This window comes from Formica exsecta, unplaced genomic scaffold (genome assembly GCF_003651465.1).
Source record: "Formica exsecta isolate Colony F162 unplaced genomic scaffold, ASM365146v1 scaffold696, whole genome shotgun sequence".
Lineage (NCBI taxonomy): Eukaryota > Metazoa > Arthropoda > Insecta > Hymenoptera > Formicidae > Formica > Formica exsecta.
The window spans coordinates 124,703-146,279 of NW_021853462.1; the positions used below are offsets into that span (position 1 = coordinate 124,703).

The following is a 21,577-nucleotide window of genomic DNA, read 5'->3' on the forward strand; positions in this document are numbered from 1 at the left end:
TATATATATATAATTAATTAATGTTTAATTGAAGAAATAGCAATAAAAATTTATTAACAGCAAAGTAAATTCATTGTGTCGACAGATTAAATATGATATAATTGTAATATATATTAAACATCTGTGACGCGTTACTTACTAAAATATATTAAATTAATTTTATGTATTTTCGATATATATCCTTTATATATGCTATACCAAATATAAGAAATTAACAATCACATTAGAAAGATGTCAATTTAATACACACATATATGTCAGTAGTAAAAGCCTGTCTTTAAAGAAACATACGTAACACTTTTCTGCTTCGCGAGATTTTAATATTGTATTCAATATTTATTACTAAATAAATTAATAATTAATTTGCATGAAAAGAAATTTAAATAGAATTGAAAGAAAGCGTGAAAAAAGCTCGGTTAAACTAAGCAGTAGTTAAATTGAGTACTATTGATGCAATCGGCTTGTAATAAAACTAATGGCAATGAGACAAACTTCCAAAGTTTGTCTCATTGATATATCAATATATTGTAATAGAATATATATACATATATAATATTATATACACAATATTACGCTCGTAGAACGTAATACATAATACATAAAATTAGAAAGAAATGAATTGTGACTAGAACCAGATCGGAAAATTATTTTATAATTAATTTAAAAATAAATGTGAGCACACAAAGAAACAAGTCGATTTTATTCAGCATAAATTAATTTTCCACACAATCTTGCGTAACGCTATAATTCTCTAAAGTATAAAAATCAACAATTTCGCAAATATCGTCGATATAATATTGTCGATTTAATTATCGCGATTGAATGTCACAATTTAACACATCGTGTTCTTTTATTCAAGCGGCATGCGTTATTTAAATATTTACATCACGCATTCTCACTCACGTTTACTGATTATTTTAATGACGATGATGCGTCTCTTCAATGGTACATGTTCCGCTAATCTTCGGCGTCTACAAAGGGTATCGTCGTGATATTGGTATTATCGAAAGCGTGACGAGGCGTGACGTCCCGGTTGGGCAAGCACCCAACAAAGAGGGAACTCGAGAGGGTGTCGGTCGCGTGATTAGTGAAAGGGGTCCCTGTGACGTGCAAAGCCGTGCCCCCGCTTGATGTCCTGAGAGTGGGTCTGGACTTGGGCAGGGACCTGCTATAAAAGCATACCGCGTCGACCCTCGAACACATAGTGCTTGCTCGCATAACCCGCAAGAAAAACCATCGCCCGTCACCATGAAATTCTTCGTAAGTTCTCCCTTCGCACGTGACGGCTTCGCCCATCGATTTAACGCTTTTTTTTGCATGCAAAATTATAGACATTTATAGAGAGACGTTGAAACTGTATCTTTTATTATCTGAATAATTTACTTTTTTTCGACGTATTTTCAATTTGAAATTTTTGTGATATTTCTGATATTATCTATTACATTTTATTGTATCTTTCTTTGTATATCCTTTTCATTCATTTCTTTAAATAAGCAGTCTTAAGGATTCTTAAAATAACAATTTGAAACAGGATCAATAAGAAATAATGAATGATTTATTTTCTTACGTGCTATATTATTTATTAATTTTTTTATTACACTTGTGGATGTTATTATACATTGTGGATCTTTATTTGTTGAAGCTAGTACTAAAATTCTGAATTGCATTAATTTATGTTTTTTTTATTGCAGGTTGTTCTGTTTGCCATTGTGGCAGTCGCTAGCGCTGGATTAACATCTGTGAGTATTTCAAAATGACCATTTTCAAAAACTCGATCTTGATAATTATTTCGCAATCCTATCATATGTGTAAACTTAATGATATCTCTTTTTTATCGAATTTCAAGCAAACACGTAAAGTTTTTCTTGTTAAAGAACGTTTTACATAATAGTATGTCGCAAAATAATAAATTCAAACCAATAAATTTATGTTTGCTAGAAATATAATTATATAGCAATCAATTATATAGCTAACCAAAAAATGTAGCAAGAATACTTCGAGATTATTAGGCAAAAAATAATAGTTGTGGTCTTGATATTCAATTTAATTCAATTGCTTTATTTTCTACTTAATTGAGTTATAGGCCTTGCGTTATGAAATCCCGTCGCAATTGCATAAAATTGATCACGGCCGTTTGTGCAACTTCCGCCTCAAGATTTCTATTGCAGTTCTATTGCTCAAGCATTTCAAACTCCCTCGCGTTCACTTCGTAGTTTCGCGATCGAGGAAAATTTTTCAGAGAAACTATCTCATTTTATCGAGATTGCGTTGTGTAAACTTTCTAGTCACTCGTAGAATTTGAGTTTCTTCACGTAATTTTATATATGAAATATTTTATTATTAAAATATCTCGTCCTTTTTTGCTTCTTTCAGTATCACGCGCCAGAGGTAGTCCATGTCTCCGGCCAGCTCTCCATCCCGGGCCCCAAGGCTTCCCCGCTCATTCTCCACGGTAACGACCATTCCACCCGCATCCACTACAGTGCCCCGCATATAGGGCATCCACACTTGGTGGGCATCGAACATTACAACCCGGCGCCGCATTACGAGCCTAGCGTCGTCAACGTGGCTCTTAAACACGACCTGCATTAGATCTCCGCATCTAAGTCAGCAGACCCGCTGGTCCGGAGTGGTCCACGCCGAACGAGTCATCCTGAGGCTGATATGAGGCAGAGAATCAGCGAATTCACCATTTAATTGGTGAATGAACGTGACATTGAGCAATCTTTTGCCAAAGTGGAGCATTTCTTGTTCCTTTTTATCGGCAAGATACTGATTCTTCGCGTCGAGAGATCTCTCGCCGAGGATTGAGAATCACGTGGAGGAACACACAAATCGGCAGATTGATAAAATTCAAACTGCCTCAGGATAGTCGCACGTTTTGGATCACTTTTGGAGGACCGTCCCCAAAAAGACCAGGCAGTCAGATTTGAAAAAGCTCCCCGCCCTCTCCCCTCTCATTCATCCCTTTGCTCTACCTTGACGCTACATATGACACGCATATGAACAATCGGACTCTTCCGTATTTCCATTTATCCATCTCATTCTGTCAAAAATGATGAAAAATTCTGTGCGGCATATATTGAAGAAGAAACAGCAGAGCGATCATCTCTTTCTGTACCCATTAACATTCGTTTACGGCAGCGCAACACTTTTATTTATTTTATAATAAAAGTTGATTTTTATGTCTTGTAATAAAATGAGACGTCCATTTTATTTTGTTTTTGCCCGCTTCGATACCCCGTTTTTAATTATCGTAGATGATAATACGAAATTTTTTTATTTGATTAAATATAATTAGATTAGATAAGGAAAAAAGATAATTAAAAAAATATAAATTGCAGTAAAATAGAATCTGAGAACTAAAATAGAATTGAAGATAATATTATATTAAATTAAGTGAAACAAAAAACAAATTCGCGCACAATTCATTTGCGGAAATGTGCGGAATTCATTGGAAACCGCAAATGGCGCAATGCGTATCAAGTCAATTATGTAAAACGGTATCGATAGTAAGCTGTTCTGGCATGCTGGCTGAACAAGGCCTCAATAATGACCGATCAATGTCAATTTTAGCTTCATTAATTTTCCTACTCTCGACTATATTTGAACTTCCGACCGCATAAATTCGATCACGTAAATTGATATCGGCGCTGAATTAAATAAAGGTGGTTAGCGTTTAGTTTACTCAATGAATGCCTTTATCATAATTTATACACTTAAATACGACCTCGGGATAAAGATCTTTTCAACAAAAGATGCAATTTTCGTTAACAGACACAAGACTTACAGCTTCATCGCATCATCCATTCCGATCGAGTTGTATATTTGTCGAGCTGCTCGTGTCTATTTAATGCGAAAAGCTCTTCTTGCGGAGACTCTATGCAAAACTCTCGACACGAAATCAATCTAACGTCGCCGAGCAACGGATAATCCAAACAAAGCTACCCTAAAGCCAGTTGCCATCTCTCCATCGCGGTGTCGTTCGATGGACGCGATGCCAATCGCGTCTGTTTATTTTTATCATACATAAACATATAATTAATCGGGTCGAATTAGAATCGTCGCGATCGTGTCTCATTGTTGTTCTGAATTTCGGAAAGTCAAGAAAAAGACGTCTATTCGCAAGAATCCGTGAAAATACGTTAACAGTTTGAATGTGACAACTGATCGCTTATGCCTTTCATCAAGATAGCTCGACAAGGTCTCTGCGCATCCCTTGATTTTTGGCTCTTAGACTTTTTCTTCTAAAACACTTATGTATTTTAAACGTTGGCGATTTCTCAAAGTTTCTTCAGACATAGTTTTCAATTTTATTGCACAGATCTTAATGGATTCTTTTTTACAATAGTTTTGCCTTATAAGAACATCATTAAAAATTCTTTTTTTATTCTAATTAGCGTTTATTTTGTGATGCACATCAGTAATGAAAAATTAAATTTATTAAGATTAAAATATTCATCAGTAAAATTTTTCATTATTAAGATTAAAATATTTATCTTAATATATAATGTTCTGATATTGTGTTGTATAATATAGTTTCTTCCTTGCGATTTCTACATATATTCTAATTATTCATCCTTTCTAAATTGTTAATACAACACGAATCTTTTTTTGTATTATAATATTAATTTATCTTTTTAATTATTAAAAATACCATTCTCCTCTAAATATATTAACCATAAATAGTACCAAAGCTTTGCAAAAAAAAAAAAAATCAGGCGATTAAACTTACCGGCACAAATTTAGTCAATTTATTAATCTCGTTAGGTTTTTAGACTCGCTTGTGCGGTTGCACAGTGCGATTTCAGCATTAGATATCAGCATTAGATATTTACGAGTGTCTTTATAGTTCGGGAAATACTCTGAACGCTATTTGCTTCGAGCACTTCTATTTGAATGTGCACAACGAGAAAGGAAGAATTATATATACTTGAGTGATATTGTTTCACAAAAAATGGAACACGATTGAGGGTTAGCTTTTTTCGATGATGCGACAATCAGAAGCGTTATACTGTATCTTTTTAGATGTTCGCGAATATTACGTAATTATTTCAGTAGTTGTAATCACGTTAGCGTGCGTAATCCGTTACGTTTCTGTGAATTCTTGCGAAGATTCTCTCGCACGCTCGTAAAGGAAAGCAAGGAGGGAAAGCTTGTAAGGAAATGCAGCTGTGTTTTTTTATGCGAAGCATTCATCGAGCATTCGGAGATATTCAATATTTTAAAGCAAATTGAGGAAAATATTAAATAAAATTGTTTTTAATTAGAATTTTTTAATTAAAAAATATCGAAATTAAGAGATATTAAAATTAAAAGCTAATGCAATTAAATAAAAAAATTAAATATTTATACAACTTCTCTTTCTCTCACTCTCTTTTTCTCTTGTGACCTATATCTAATAATTCTTATTAAGAACATTTTATATATATACACATACACACACATACACACAGCTGCTGCGTCAATTAATGATAGATCTCCAAGATACCTAATTTATGAAGATTAGAATATATTAGAATAAAATTAAATATTTTAAAATTTTATTAATTTTCTTTTATTATTAATTTTTTCTTTTAATTCAGAATTTAGCATGTAAATTAGAATTTTACCATTTCGTTCTCTTTAACGTAACCTAATTTAAATATTGTAAGAGGAGAAATTAAAATAGACATGATGATATCTATTAAAAATTCTTTCATTTCACTTACTAACACATTATGAGCAAGCATTTGCATCAAAGTGAACGTTACCGTGGCGTCAACGTTTCCCACCCACATAATTACGTTGCACGTAACTTAGGAATTTTCAATTTTTTTGTAGAGACCCGAGAATGCAAAATGTCGACCATGTTATTTAAAATAGTGTATGAAAGGAGCAGTTTTTCTTATAAAATGATCACCGCGAGCTTAAATGGACAAGTATGCAATTATGATTGCCGTAGTAGTCAGGTGCGTGGCGCGAATTATTGCCATGCAACAAACTTTTTCTGCGTTATGGATAACGCAAAAAGAGAATTGTTGTGATTCAAAAATGCAATCACGCGAAGTAATAGGTATGTATCGTGATCGAAGTCACCTGTATTTTACGTAATACGCTTTTTATTATTTACTTTATTAAACCTGTTTTACACTATCTCTATTTGCTTCCCTTTTTCTTATTAAATCTCTATTAAAAACTTGATCCACATCTGTGTGTAGTATATGTTCAAATTTTATCTATTCTAAAAAATTTTTGTTTATTTATATTACTTAAACTTTATTTCTTCTTTTATTACATTTTTAATAGATCTATTTTTATTGTAATCTATTTTAATTTTATCAGTGATTTTCTTTTGTTACATTGCGAGTTTCCTTTTTTCTCTCAACATTGATAAAGTAAACTCTAGAATACCGTATGCCATTCATATTATTAAATAATGTAATCTAATCTTTTTATATTATCTTAATCTCGGCTAATTATTAACGTTTTACACTTTCGGACCAGTTGGTAGTTAATGCGGCATATCGTCATTTTGAGCAAGCGGCTGTTAATGATCACCGACCAACCTAGTATAATGTAATAATCGCTCGAGTGTAGACTTCGCCACTGAGTAAGCATGACACACTAATGCCTTAATAATTTATTATATATGCGCGGGCGTTTAATTAGTTTCCCGGTCGCATAGCCTGCCAGTAGCACATATCTTGCGCTAATAAATCTCGATTACTATCCCAGGATGCATGTATCCTTCGAAGAAACTAATAATGCTCGAGTTTCAAGCGCGGTTAAATGTATGTAAATTTACATGATAAACTAAGACACATATAGATATTTTATCTTGATAGATTTTGCTATGATACAGGTATATTATGACTTTGTGAGAAGTAAAGTACCATAATGTAAATGTATCTAGCACAATACATTTTATGGATTTTTCCCCTATTTTCAGTGAATTTTCTTATCATTATTACCTTATGATATTGATCTTAAAAATATTTTTCTCTAGGAATCTATTTAATTTAGTTTCTGATTTTCTAAATTTGCATTAGTTTTTATATTCCTTTCTCTTTATTTTTTAATCATCAAATCTTGCCCGCATTTTTATATTACTATTTTCTCTAAAGAATAGAAAATCTGACATTTTTATAATGTTACATCGGTTTTCCTAGACGTGCTTCCGATCGTGAGGTGATTATCGATTGCGATGTCGTATCCATGTCACGTTGTCTCGAAATCATAACAATACCGACGAGCAGCGATTCCATTCGAAATAAATTTCTCTTTTAGGAAAATAGAGAACTCGATTGCTTTGGCATGGCAATTGGAGCCATTTCCCGAATAATGCGAGCACATTTATGCGAATACACACGATCTCACGCTATTCGTTCGATGGAGCGATTGCATGAATAATGAATGTGACGGTGCATTACGTAGTTCGCGTTGTTGCATACTTTCTCTCCTCGTAATAAGTGTTTTTCTGTGATAGACAGTGTTTTCTTGGACACCGCCCGCTGCACGTGCGCTGTCAAGCAATCTTGACACTGCCAATTTAACATTCAATATATATTAATTACATATATATTGAAAAAACAGCTCTTTAATAATAATCAATTATTATGATTTTAATGATCGATTTTTAAATCAATTTTTAAGCAGTTTTTAAGTACAACTAGATTCTCTTATATGCGCTTAGACTATTTATTATTTTATAAATGCAAAAATATAATGATCACATTTTTATTATAATAAAATAATAAAAAAAATATATTAACGTATATAGTCAATATTATATAAAATATTTTTTCGATAATATCACTTTAAACAAATAAAGAAGCTATTCTTTCTGACTTATCTTTTTATTTAATATACTATAACTGAATTTTTGCTATAAATTAGTTCTTCTCAAAAATGAGTAAAAATGAAAAATATGATGAGGTTTAAGTCCAATATAAGTCGCTTTTGCAAGTAGAAGTTGGATAGAAGTGAAATTATATATAATTACGTTTACTTATATACTTTGTAACTACCTCAAGAAAGTATTTCTACACAAACAGGGTTTCCTAATAACGTGACTATAGTTCATAGGTGAGGCTCGTGCCTTCCGATCTAACTGTATTCGTGCTCTATATCGTAATCATAATTGTTAATCGTTTTGTTCGTTTTAATTCATTTGCCACGATAAAATCAATCGCATGCTGGGAAACCTGGATTTTACTTTGCGTAAATTAGAAGCGTAATGAAAAAGTTTCGAAATTATTTTAAGTTTGTTTTTGTCTGCGAAAATTCAGTGTCATCGCGAAAATCGTTTGTTTTATACCACAATCGTACAAATAATATGTGATTTAAAAAAGAATTAAAAAGTTTAAAAGCATATACTACTTACAGAAATATATATAAAAATGTTTTGTAATATAATTGTTTTATATAATTTAATTTTTAAATGCAATTTGCCATTTTTTAAATATAAAATGAATATATAATTCTTTGATTAATAATTAAAAAATATAAATGCACATATGCAGGTGTACATAAATTTGTAAATGAGAATTAACTTCTTATGACACATAATTTTTTAGTTCTTTTATATTATATGAAATTAAATATAGCTGTTTTTCAAACTAGGATACAACACATCCGTTTCGATAATTTGCATTAAAACAAGAATTCTTCTTTAACATTTTTTTTATTCTTTCCTTTTCAGTAGAAATTTGCAATTATTACTCGGTACATGCGTGTACCATCATATCGAAAGAGTACGATGGTATCGTACAAAAAACTGGAGATCTATCATCAATGGTCGAAAGACATCGGGTGTCGTTCATTTCTCGCAGGCGCGTTATGCGTGGGTGTTATCGCGGATGGACAAATAGGAAAATTGATGTTCGAGTCGCCGTTATTTCTGTTGGTTCGACAAAGAAGCACGAGCACCACTGGGAAAATGTGAACGTATGGACAGTCGACGTTGTCCATACGTTCGGTATTCAGTGTCGTCAGTTCGATCCGCTCAGTGGGCCATTCAGCATGAACAACGAGCGCAGTGAGTTATATTTTTACATCAGTTTATCTTTACTTAGCTTTTCTTTTCCGGTACATCAAATATATATATATATATATAATCTGCTAAAATTTTCGTATCTCTTTATGTTTTACCAAAGTTAAGATTGAGAAAAATTTATGTTTTTTTTTACGTTGCGTTAATTTTTTTTCTTTTTTATTATAATTATTAAGAAAATAATAGGGAATTTGATAAGAATTATAACAATAATAATAATAATAATAATAACAATTCATCTTTTAATTAAATTAATTACTGTATTTGATAAAATTCCGTTTTTGTTCTTACTATTGGTAATAAAAACATTATTTATATATTTATTAAAGATATTTGGATTAAGATTAGGCGTGTATCGGAGAAAGATATATATATATATATAAAGAAGAACCTCGGTTTCGTTTATTTGAAGTATTTTAAGTAAATCGAAAATGTGTGTAGCGAAGAGTATAAAGTCTTTGAGATATCGATATTGAAAAAAAACCCAAGTTTTTATATTTTTAATATGTAACATCTATATTTAATTATCTTCCTCCCCCATCTTTTAAATGTCTATTACATACATAGATGATCTTATTTTGATAACGCAATAACAAAAGCAGGGTATATAAAGATAGATACATTATTGCATGTAGATGTAATGCTCAATAGTTTTATTATATTACTTATATTCTTTTGAAAAGAAATAGCAATATGTGAATATTTCTATTACGCAATATCTCTTATCATTTTGGGAAATTAGAATAAAGATATATAACTATATTAATTTAGATGTGCAAATTTAATAATTGCTCGAGATGATAAATACAATAATAAATTTAATAATTTTTTGATATCATTTTATTTGACAGTTTACTGCATTAATTAGCTGCTATTACGATTTTCGAATTTTTATTTTCACCAGAGGATGAAGGATCCGTTTACTCGGTCGGAAACCAAAATCACTTGGTATCGATAAGATCCAAGCAAACGTAGTAAGTAAAAGATTGACAATTTTCTAGCTAATGCCGGTTTATTAAATCGTTTTATTAAATCGAGAATGTGCATTTGCTCGCCGCAAAGAGATCAATACGAGTTTTCGCCAGTCAGATTTGTCGTATTTGCAGCTTCAAGAAACGATCTCAAGTCTCCAACCTGTTGGTGATAATTCTGTGTCTCCTGGTGTGTGTCTTGTTTATAACAGTCCTGGTACTCGCAATACTTTGTAAGTTTTTATTTTCTTAAATGTCGGGGTAATGTAATGCAGCTTTGAAAATTATGCATATAAGTAAAAATTAAAAATTTGAAAAAAATAAAACTTATAAATCAAAATAAAGTTAAAATAAATTGTACATAATTTTTTACTAAATTATTTATTATATATATTATCACATAATATAAATTGATAAAAGCAGTACGATATTTCTTTACGATATTTTGAAATTATCAAATCTAAAATTAAATGTCATTTTATACTCACAATCAATGTTATACATAATGAAACTTTAAGCAAAATCCTTGTGACTTAACTCTATGAAAATTATAGTAGGTATAACTTGATAATAGATACGACAATATACCGGAATATACTTTTCATTGGAGAAAAGTGACTCAACTTTCTTGCTTTGATGCTTTGATATATCTTTTTTAATCACTGGCAATTACATTAGACATCCTTGACGAATTATTGGAGAATCGTTTAGTGTATGTTTGATTGTCATTGACATTACGTAAATATTTCAGCGAGAGAATAGCTATAAATAGTGTAGCAACTAATATCATGTTATTTTATGGAATAACTGCTTACCACGTGCTTATCATTATTACTTGTGACAATCTATAACGCGTTTCACGTGGGGGTATCGCGTCTATAATTAATTACTATGACATGTTTGTACTTTTTCTAGAATTATTAGGTATCTTTCTAACTATAATTTTCTCGAACAATCTCGGGATTAATTTCTCCTCAACAAAAATATTGCATTTTCGAATATTAAGAAAATCAAAAATAACTGATACAATTATATTTTTTAATCCTTTTTATATAAATTTTATTTAATATAATGTTAACTTTTTTGTAAGTTTCAAATTAAATAAGATACATAAGAAATGTATAAAAATACAAAAATTGTAAAAAATAAGACTATATAAAATAAAAATATAATATATAAAAGTTATGAAATTTCTACACAATGTGTGTGTCTGTATATGTGCATGCGTATTAAAGAGAGATTGAAAATACGCGATAAATTGATATTTTCTTTAAAAAAATTAGCCTAAGGAAAGCTGTGGTGTGTGTTAAAAAAACATTCAGTATTATTGGAACATTCTATATATCGATTATTCTTATTGCAGATGCGCATAGCGGCATGATGAAGATATGTGATAGCGAGGATTGCGTGCGAATAGGTGAGTCACAATATATAATTATTACTATCAACAAGAAAAATTATTTATGCTGTTATCTATTAGAAAAAAAAAGACGTTGCGCGAAACGGTAAAGAGAGAATTTTAGCAATCATGTTTCCGGAAACAATTATTTATTTCTCTTTGTTCATTTAGCGGCTAGTTTGAAGAAATCTATGAACACCTCTGTAGATCCTTGCGATGATTTTTATCAGTGAGTAGATTATTGTTGTGCCGTGCATTAGTTATACGATGCACTTGTGTGTGCGAAATTTTTAAGAATCATTCTTTATGTTACGCAAAATATCGCACTCTCGCGTTTCACTTTCACTCGCTTGTATGAAGCACTGCGTGTTAATTAAAGCGATTTCGCTCAAATAGCGTAATAATTAATAACAATATTTTTGTTATTTTTGATTTATTTGTTAAATGTTTTTCTCCTTGACAATTATTAAATTATTACACATTTAACGTTTTTGTGCGAAACGCGAACTTCTTTTCTTTAGATATGCGTGCGGCAGATGGCCGCAGGAGCATCCCATTCCGGATTCCAGCCTGACGAATTCCTGGTTCAGTGAGCGTAGCGATCGCATGTTCAAAAAGATCAAGGATCTGCTAAAAGTCGACATGTCCACCGATGAGGTGCCGTGGGCGGTAATGCAAGCCAAGACACTGTTTACCAGCTGCATGGACATGCGTACGTTGCCGTTTTTGTCTAATTAGATAGATGTCAATCAAAATTATGATGTAAAAAATAAATGCTACAATAAGAAAGAAAAATCCAATTAAGATATATAAAACAAAATATATATGAATAAATATATATTTAAATTTTTTTATTAACATTTTATATACATATGTTTTTTATAAAAATATAAATTTGTTAGGTACGATAAATGAGCTCGATTTGTTTCCATTGTTCGATCTGTTGGAGTTACTGAATTTACCTTTAATACCCGCGGCTTTCACTAATGAAACGACTAATTATGTCGAGCAAATGGCTAGGGTGAAGAGAATTCTGGGGCTTGACATTTTTTTCGGCTTCAGAATCATGTCTGATCCGAGAAACCACAGCAATAACTTAATTTATTTCGACACTCCGGATCACTCTAATCCTTTTCCTAGGTATATATATTTTTATTTAAAATTTTTAAATTATTACATTTAAATTCTCGTTCTGTGTGTATGTGGTAATGCTAATTGGTGCATTTATATACTAATTTTAATAATACTATTTAATATTTAATTTTAGTTTTAATTTTAAACTTTTATTTGTATTTTTTTAAAAAGTACGTAATTATTTATATATAGTTTTTTTTTCGATTGCGAAAACTGGAAGATAATGAATTTTTATTCAGCGATAACGAGAATGCCGAATTCGTTTACATGACGGATGTTATCAAGCAAGTTATCAGTAATGGCACTGTTAACGCTTGCACTTCGAAAGATGAATTAAATATGTCAGTGGAAAAATTACAGGAATTTGTCGGAACGCTTTATAGAATTAGCAACTCGATTTATTACGTATGAATACATTTTTAATTAAATTATTTTTAAATTAATCTCTTTTTGTGAACAAAATTGTTGAATCAAAATTTAAGAGATGATTCGAAAGATGGTATTTATATTTAAGTATACTTTTTGATATGCAAATAATGTATTTTTTTAAATATACAACATTGACACCTTTTAAAAATAATGTTTTAAAAGATAACCATTTTGCGATAATAACATAATTCTTTTTAAAAAAGGGGTGAAAATAAAAGAAAAAAGATTCTTCTTTATTATACTATATTGTATTTGTAATAAATTTTATTATAAATATCTATTTTTGAAAAATATTATATATTGTATTCAATTAAGAGAAAATAACAGGTCACTTTTTTTGCAGATAGTTCATGCAAATTCAAATTACACCATTTCCGAAGAGAATTTGAGCGACAAAGATTACATGTTGGTGGACGATCTCCAAAAATTGACGGATGAATATATCATGGAGGTAAATTCATCTCTTGTACCTAAACCGATTTGGCGATCTTTTGTTGAGTCAATTTTCGAGGGAATCGTCACGTTGGACCTCGATAAAAAAGATAAAGTTCTTGTCGGCAATCTGGATTATTTGAAAGACGCAGCATTAATTCTCGCTGTTTTTGAGGAAGAAGATCTAGGTGTGTATTCTTTATGTGTGTATTTTTACCAATTATTTATTAATTTTAATTTAACTAATTAAATTTTAATTTTTGATCAATATTTGAGTTTGAGAAATCTAGTTTTTAAAAGAGATCTAATATTTAATTTTGAATTCAGAAAGTTACGTTTGGTGGGCCGTCGTAGATATCGTAGTGCCTCACTCTTCCGAGAAGCTTAGAGACATTTGGGTGACGTATGTAAATAAAGTAATGCAAGTGGAGGTTAGCGAATCCAAATCTTTGCACTGCGCGTCAACTGTCAATGGATTAATGGGTATGCGTAATAATATAATAATTTTACTTAAAAACTTTCTAATTAATTTTTTTATAGATAGTGTATTTGTAATATTTATATATGTATATCAAACATAATTTTTTTTCTAAGTTAGACTTAATAAATATATTAAAATTTTTGTAATGCATTTTGGATGCTTTTAAAGAATGATATTCATCGATTTGCAGGAATGGCGGTCTCGTGGTTGTTCGTAGATCCGACATTCCACAGTAATAATGCTCATAAAGTGATGGAGATGTTGGAGGACATAAGAAAAGCATTTGCTTCGCTTGTCATTAAAATGGACTGGATGGATAAATCGACGAAAATAGCAACGCTTGAAAAGAACCGAAAGATGAGTTCCGCAATCGGATTTCCCGAATGGCTCTTTGATGAAAAGAAGCTCGACGAATATTACGAAGGCGTAAGATTTGCAAAAGATTTATATAATAATTTAAATCTTGTTCTGCGTATAATAATACATATGAAAAAAGAGTGTGCATTTTTATTTTATTGTATAGCATATGGTCAATTAATATTTCTAAACTCTAAAAATTTAATAGTGTGCGATGTTTTGTTCTAACTTTTTAAATCTATTGATTATAATATTTGTAAAGAACAATATTGCGTAATATTGATGTGTTAATGTTTAGATAGATTTGTCCAAGACGAAGTATCTGGATAACATGATACAGATCATTCGATTACAATGGAACACTACGTGGGCGAGCTTGCATCATTATAATTTGAACAACGAATCATAGTAAGTAAAAGTTTAGCAAATTGTTCAGGTAGAAAGAAGTATCAGCGGTAAAGTTCTATTTCTTTGCACGCTTCGCTTTGGATGATCAGCTGGGCGACCGATCCTACTGATGTAAATGCGTACCATACCTTTCAAATTAATCATATAAGTATGCAATAACTTAATCCTCGTAGGAAAGAAATTAATTAGAAAAAATAAAATAAAGATTTTCAATACTTTGATCTTTTTTTGAAACAAATAATTGTTTTATTATTAAAAAAGAAGATACAAATATTTATTACGGCGTTAACAATATATTTAATTTAAAGACAGTTTTTTTATTGTTTTGTATTTATTTACTTATTTTGCATTTATTAATGTAAATCCTCTGTTCTTTCACATGCAGCTATACCTATCGGAATTCTGCAATTCCCATTCTATGAATTGGGTCTCGAGTAAGAATAGGAATAATTACTTTATAAGAGTATCTTTATAAAAATAGGAAGTATAAAGATTAAGGAGCATGGTTTCGTTAGGTGTTTATTAATCACACATTGCATAAGAAAGAAACCGGTAATTTTTTAAATAATTCAATCGCAGAGCTTTGAATTATGGCGCCATCGGTTCTGTACTTGGACATGAATTAACTCATGGATTCGACGATAGCGGCCGATATTACGACAGCGACGGAAATCTTCGGGAATGGTGGACCAACGAGACCATCTCGGAGTACACTACAAGGACCCAATGCTTCATAGATCACTACAATACTTATTACGAGAATGAGGCAAGTACATATTTTGATATGCTGGAAATATTGCTGACAAACAAGTAACATTTCTATAAATTGTTCAATAAGGAAAAATTATTCTATAAAATTTAATTATAAGAGAAATAAAAAAAGCAGTTTTTTAAAAATTATAATATTTATATATATATATTTTTCCAATATTTTTAAAATAAATTAAATTAATTCTTTAGAATTTAATTTAATTTAAATTTATAATTTGATTTAATTTAATTTTAATTTTTCTATTTTATATTCAGAAGAGAACTTTAAAACTTCTAGAATCATATTTTTAATATTAAGATTCATATGTATCCTTTTTCTCTACTATGAATTTTATTCTAGTTCTATATAAAGATTAATCTTTGATTCGTATTTGGAGAGTTGAATAAACCCGAGCATGTCAATAAATCAATAATACATCTTGCATAGATCGATGATTATATCGACGGTGAGCTGACCTTGGGCGAGAACATTGCTGATAATGGAGGTTTTCGCGAGGCTTTCGTAGCTTATGGAATATGGAAGGCCCGGCACGGTCAAGAGCCCTTACTTCCGGGATTTACACAGCTCACGCACGAGCAGTTATTGTTTCTCGCCTTTGCACATGTAAGCCAATAGTTCACATAAATAGCCCATTTCCAGCTACGATCTTAGAATTAAAACTCCAGACAGTTCTATGACACTTTCGATGGCTACAGTATTTAACGCACATTTTAATGATGAAGAGATACCATTCAATAGTAGAATTCTGGGACAACCTGAGAAATTTAGCTCGTCTAACTCATATTCAAATTACTAATCATAAATTTTTAAATCTTGATTCTTCGGTGATTTGGTAATCATCAGTTTGTAAGATACCGAAACTATATATTTAATACTTGCGTTACAGCGGGTGACCTTCGCTGAAAACGGCTCTCATTTAAATACCATCTCTCGATCATCCGTGATAAATTAAATGATATTTAAAGACGGCGAGATCACACACAAAATAACAATAAATCGCAATATTTAATTCAGTCACTGGCAATAAATTGTGACTGATATTTGATAATTTCGGCTCTCCTGAATCTCATTATCATGCCTAAAATTTACCTCATTAAGATTCCTCGTCTAATTATAACGTATAGTTTCCTCTATCGATATTATTCTTTTTCTCCTATAGAATTTTAAATTCTTCTTGTCATAAATAATTTTTCGAAGGCTACAGGAAATTATTTATTGATTTCAGTTGTGGTGCGAATCTTACTCTGCTGCATCACTAAAGTGGATGCTGGAGGACTCTCACAGCCCCGCCCACGTAAGGCTTCAAGCGGTATTGAAAAATTCTAAAGAATTTAGCGCTGCGTGGAAGTGTCCCGTAGGATCGAATATGAATCCGTCGAAGAAGTGTCATCTGTGGTAGCGACTACAGCTTTGACACACGGACAAAAGATAGCCTTGGTGCTTTGCTATTTGATTATCGTTGATCAATCAAATATTTATCATTCAAAAATACGAAGTAAAGCTCACGTGCGAAATACATGCGTCAGAAAGAGAAAAAAAAAAGAATGTGTATGGTCATTCTCGAAGTATTAATTTCAACAATCAATTTCAAATTTTAGCAATTAATTTAATCAAATTAAATAATAATATGCATATTTTTTATTTGAAATGATAATGATAGTTAATTCAATTCAGTATAAAATTTAACGCGAGATTAAAATCTAGAAATATAGATATTTTGTTAATATTTGACAATATTGTTAATACAATATTATATAACGTGCTTGTATCATTTTTATAGAGAATCATATGTATAATATAGACAATTAAGTAAGCAAAAAAGATATATTTAAAAATATACATTTTATTTCTCTCTCTTCTCTATGTGAATTTGAAGATTAATTTATATAATTACACAGGACAAATTATTTAATTAATATAATTTAATAGATATTGTCAATAAACTTGTGAAACTTAAAATAAATTATAACGCAATTTTTTTATAGTGTAGATAGGAATTTTGTGCGCTATTTAGATTAGCAATGAGAAAATTGATATTGAGATTTGCACGTGAGCTGCAATTGTTTTAATTATTGTTATCTTATTGTTGCATAAATTTTTGTAACAAATCGTTTTTGTGAAAATCTTCATATAATCTTATACAACGATATGTTGGAGATGCCTCATGTCATCAAATTAAAATAAGTGGTCCAATGTTTATAATAAAAGAGTTTTATTTACGTACAAAAGTGTTCTTTAACTTTATAATTCTTTTGACGATATCTGGCTAGCATCCTGTTTTAAACGTTTAAAAGATATCAATTAAATTTTGTTATTATTTAAATCGTATCGCACCTAAAATTACATTTATAAGCTATACATATTTTAAGTTATCGAATATCTTTTTGTCTTATGTTATGATATTTATTCGCATTTATTTCCGATGAAGACAGAAATATTAATTTAATCAAGAAGTTTATTTATTTTTATTAGCGTAAACAAAAAAGTTTGGAAGTATGATTCGAAATTATAGACAAATCAAAACGAAGTAAGTATAATTAAATAACACAATTAAATGTTAAAAGTTACATATTTTTTTAGAAGAATTATATAATAGAAAATTGACAGGTTTAATAAAATAGGAAATTTATATTTATTTACACATTAAGAAATTATTATTCAAATTTTATTTTACTCTTGGATGTGCATGCATTGTCTCCTAGTTCGCAAATGTTAATATAAATTTAAACTGGCTACTATTTGTCGAGACATAACTTAAAAATTTCTTTAAAAATTACCCAAAAGAAAAAGATACTTTCGAATTAATCGCAGATATTAAAAATATTTATCTCTTACATCTCTATACATTTAAGGATTAAATATCAATGAAAATGTTCAACTGTTGAAGGAAACGAACTCTTCAATCAATCCAACACTTTAGAAATAAATCCTGCGTCGAATAATTGGTTGGCATTTCCACTGAGAAATTCCAGTAGTCTATTCAATGTCCATTACAAGAGATGAACATTTTATTAATAATTATAACCGTTGATGTCGGTAGGCAGCACGTGTTCCTTGTGCTTGGTAGTGACGTGGGTGGCGGAGACGGAACAGCCGGCGCACGTGGTGGCGGGTTTAACCCCTGATTGTATGGTTTGGTGAAGCCTGGCGTGATGCGTGACGACCGGTTGTGCGATGGCAGTCTTTGTAACTGTGCTCTCGGTCTTCAGCACCGGATTTTCGATCGCAACCGAATCGGCGCTGCTCACGGCCGGTACATTAATGTTGCTGATCGTAGACGGGGCTGAGGTTCCCTGGGGCAATGACGGGAATGACGGCAGTGAAGGGAAAGACGGCAGCTCGAAATTCGGGAAAGCATTCTGGAAACTCTCCAACGGGTTCTGGAAGCTTGGCAAGTTGCCTACCACATTCTGGAATGTAGACTGGGCGTTCTCGAAGAAGCCCTCGATCGGATTGCTTGCTCTAGTGGCGTCCAGTGTGTTTATGTGCTGCTGCTGAACGACCGGAACGTTGGTTCTGATGTATTGAGGAACGGGGTATGGCACCGGACGGGGCACATCCACAGCATACGGACGGTTTACGGTCACCTGAACAGGCTGGGCTACGCGAACGTAGTAAGGCTTAGGAACTTCGACGGTGTGAGGAACGGGAACGGGGTATGTTACGTGTTTGGTTACTGGTACCGGATACGGTTGAGGCACTTGTACGTTGACGCGGTGATTCACAGTCTTCACAGGTATATTGTCGTACGAAGAGTACGAGGAGTACGAGGGGTACGAGGAGTACGAGGGGTACGAAGGGTACGAGGAGTAAAAGTTGTAGTTGGGAAAACTATCGATGGAGGAGGCGTAGGAAGGCAGGCTGCTTACGCTGTGTTGGACTCCTAAATAAAAAAAAATATACATTATTTTTCACAAAGTATTGTTTATGTAATGTAATTTTTATTATGAACGAAATGAGTTCAGTAATAATAAAAATGTAAAATAAAATATTACGGTAGATAAAGTTATTGAAAATTTATATTAGAATTCATAACTTTGGTATTTATCTGGTATTTCTGTGATAATAGCGAACAGTCTTTGATCGCAATATTATTTCGAGTTTACTTTTAATTTGTAATTTAAAAAAAAAAAAAAAATCAACTGCAAAGTTTTCTTTCTCAATCCTTTGAGAAACATTTAAAATTATAAAAAAACTTTAAAAAACGATAATTAAGAAGATAATTAATAAATTAATATAATTAATAATATAATATAACAATTAAATTAATTATCTCTTTTAAAATTTATATATAATATATTTCACAATCATTTACTGAGTTTCGATTATTTAATACTAAAAAGTTATGGTTTGTGATGGAAATAATGAAGAATTTTAAGAACAAGAAATATAAAAAGAAATATGTAGATTTTTGATGAAAAATGAAAGGAGATCAATGCCATGAAATTAGAGAAACTGTCTCTCTAATTGTATAACACTATTAATATTCAGGTCGAGCATACATTTGCATTTATCTTTGATGAAAGCAGAGCGAGTTATTCAAACCGACAAATAACCAGTGTTTTCGTATGTCGTCTCGACATTAGTCAAGCATTAGAGTATTTCTACGTGACTTCTATAAACGATCTCGACGCGAGAGAAAGATTCGACCGCCATGGTCTGTGGAAACGTTTAAAATCTTATGTAATCCTACGCGAACACGTGGCATTGCCAGAGACCGAGCTTAGATTTTTCGGCAGAAATCGTAAATTCTCGTCACCGTCATAAATTCTCGATAGGTCAATGCTCACCTTGAGTCTGGACGTGAGACGTTGTTGCCTTCACTTGTGGCACGGAGACGGTCTCCTTGTGTACTACTGCTGGTTGTACATGTTGAACTTCGTGGTGTACTTCAGGAAAAGTAGATTTCACGTGCAAAGTCTCGACTTGAGGCTGGTTCTGTACGTTAGTCTAGAGAAAATTTAAATTACATGAAATGTTAACAAATATGTGACAAAGATACACGTATAAACAATAGGTATATTCAACGTAAAATGTAAATTGTTACAGTATTAGAAAGCCTAATCCAAAATTAAAAATAATACTTTTTTTTAACATTAGAATAATTTGAATTGAGAGAATAAGATAGTAATAAATATTTGATAAGAAGATGTATATGATCATTTATATTATATAATTATATATGTATATAATTAATTATATAATTATTATTTAATTAATTATGGTACCTTCACCGCGGAAGTTTCATACGAAGTCTGTGGGAAGTGAACGTGTTCCTCGTGCTGAAAGCAAAAGAGTGTATAAACACAAGTATTAATTAATTAATTAATTAAATTCAATAATACTGTGAATTATTTATAGTTATTTCGTTTCTATTAATATAATGCTTCACGCTTTTTTATTTTTATTCTAACTACTATTATGTTATCTATCCGAACTATAACGCCGATTATAATCAGAATAATGCCTACCTGAGCGACATAAGACGTGATGGGCGCTTCGACAGATGGTGCTTGATAGTCGATGTTCAAGTTAGTCTATAATCAATATGCGGTAAGAAAGTATTTAAAAAATTCTGATTAAATTAAATATTAGTTATATTGTATTTTGTAATATTAATTAATTATCTTTTTAGACGCACATTCAATAGTTTTTAGTTTATTATCAATAATTTGTCTAAACTTTGAAACTCTTTATATGGTCTTGAAATGATATGTAATTGATTACATATTAACGAGTAACCCAAAAAGTAAAATGGATTGTGGGGACATATTGATCATTTTTGAAAGATATTAATTTGATGAGAAAAGGTGCGGAATTCTTTGCAAATTAATTTATGAACTTGTAGAAAGTAATGTTACGTGATTGCGAGGACATGATTGATGTACCTTAATAACTGCATTTGATTTGTCGTCAGCGGTGGGTTCTACGTAATTGTTAATCTGCAACGGAAAAGTGAAGTCTAATTAGTATGATATATATATATATATATATATATATATATATATATATATATATATATATATATATATATATATATATATATATATATATATATATATATATATATATATATATATATATATATATATATATATATATATATATATATATATATATATATATATATATATATATATATATATATATATATATATAT

The 21,577-nt window shown here is 30.8% G+C and overlaps 3 protein-coding genes across 3 annotated transcripts in view; 2 read left to right on the top strand and 1 right to left on the bottom strand.

Annotated features, from left to right (window-relative positions):
• The first annotated feature begins 1,157 nt into the window (after positions 1-1,157).
• Positions 1,158-3,213, top strand: LOC115243192. Its single transcript, XM_029819975.1, has 3 exons — positions 1,158-1,260; positions 1,692-1,739; positions 2,374-3,213. Exons 1-3 carry the CDS (start codon positions 1,249-1,251, stop codon positions 2,590-2,592), a joined length of 279 nt encoding a protein of 92 aa, XP_029675835.1. The 5' UTR covers positions 1,158-1,248; the 3' UTR covers positions 2,593-3,213.
• A 2,373-nt stretch (positions 3,214-5,586) lies between these two features.
• On the top strand, positions 5,587-16,959 carry LOC115243198 (neprilysin-11-like). Its single transcript, XM_029819986.1, has 19 exons — positions 5,587-6,592; positions 8,684-9,019; positions 9,939-10,008; positions 10,141-10,238; positions 11,369-11,422; positions 11,576-11,633; positions 11,926-12,116; positions 12,307-12,544; positions 12,672-12,693; positions 12,731-12,943; positions 13,311-13,587; positions 13,727-13,882; positions 14,071-14,306; positions 14,536-14,645; positions 14,735-14,793; positions 15,031-15,079; positions 15,225-15,411; positions 15,844-16,020; positions 16,643-16,959. The coding sequence occupies exons 2-19, from the start codon at positions 8,776-8,778 to the stop codon at positions 16,814-16,816; spliced, it is 2,613 nt and encodes an 870-aa protein (XP_029675846.1). The 5' UTR covers positions 5,587-6,592; positions 8,684-8,775; the 3' UTR covers positions 16,817-16,959.
• A 1,149-nt stretch (positions 16,960-18,108) lies between these two features.
• Positions 18,109-21,577, bottom strand: part of LOC115243167 — a gene marked incomplete at its 5' end in the record, with an annotated part of 5,286 nt that continues 1,817 nt past the window's right edge. The window contains 5 exons of the mRNA XM_029819924.1: positions 18,109-19,300; positions 20,208-20,367; positions 20,646-20,693; positions 20,889-20,954; positions 21,306-21,359. Coding sequence (XP_029675784.1) covers positions 18,429-19,300; positions 20,208-20,367; positions 20,646-20,693; positions 20,889-20,954; positions 21,306-21,359 — 1,200 coding nt within the window. The remainder of the gene's footprint in view (positions 19,301-20,207; positions 20,368-20,645; positions 20,694-20,888; positions 20,955-21,305; positions 21,360-21,577) is intronic.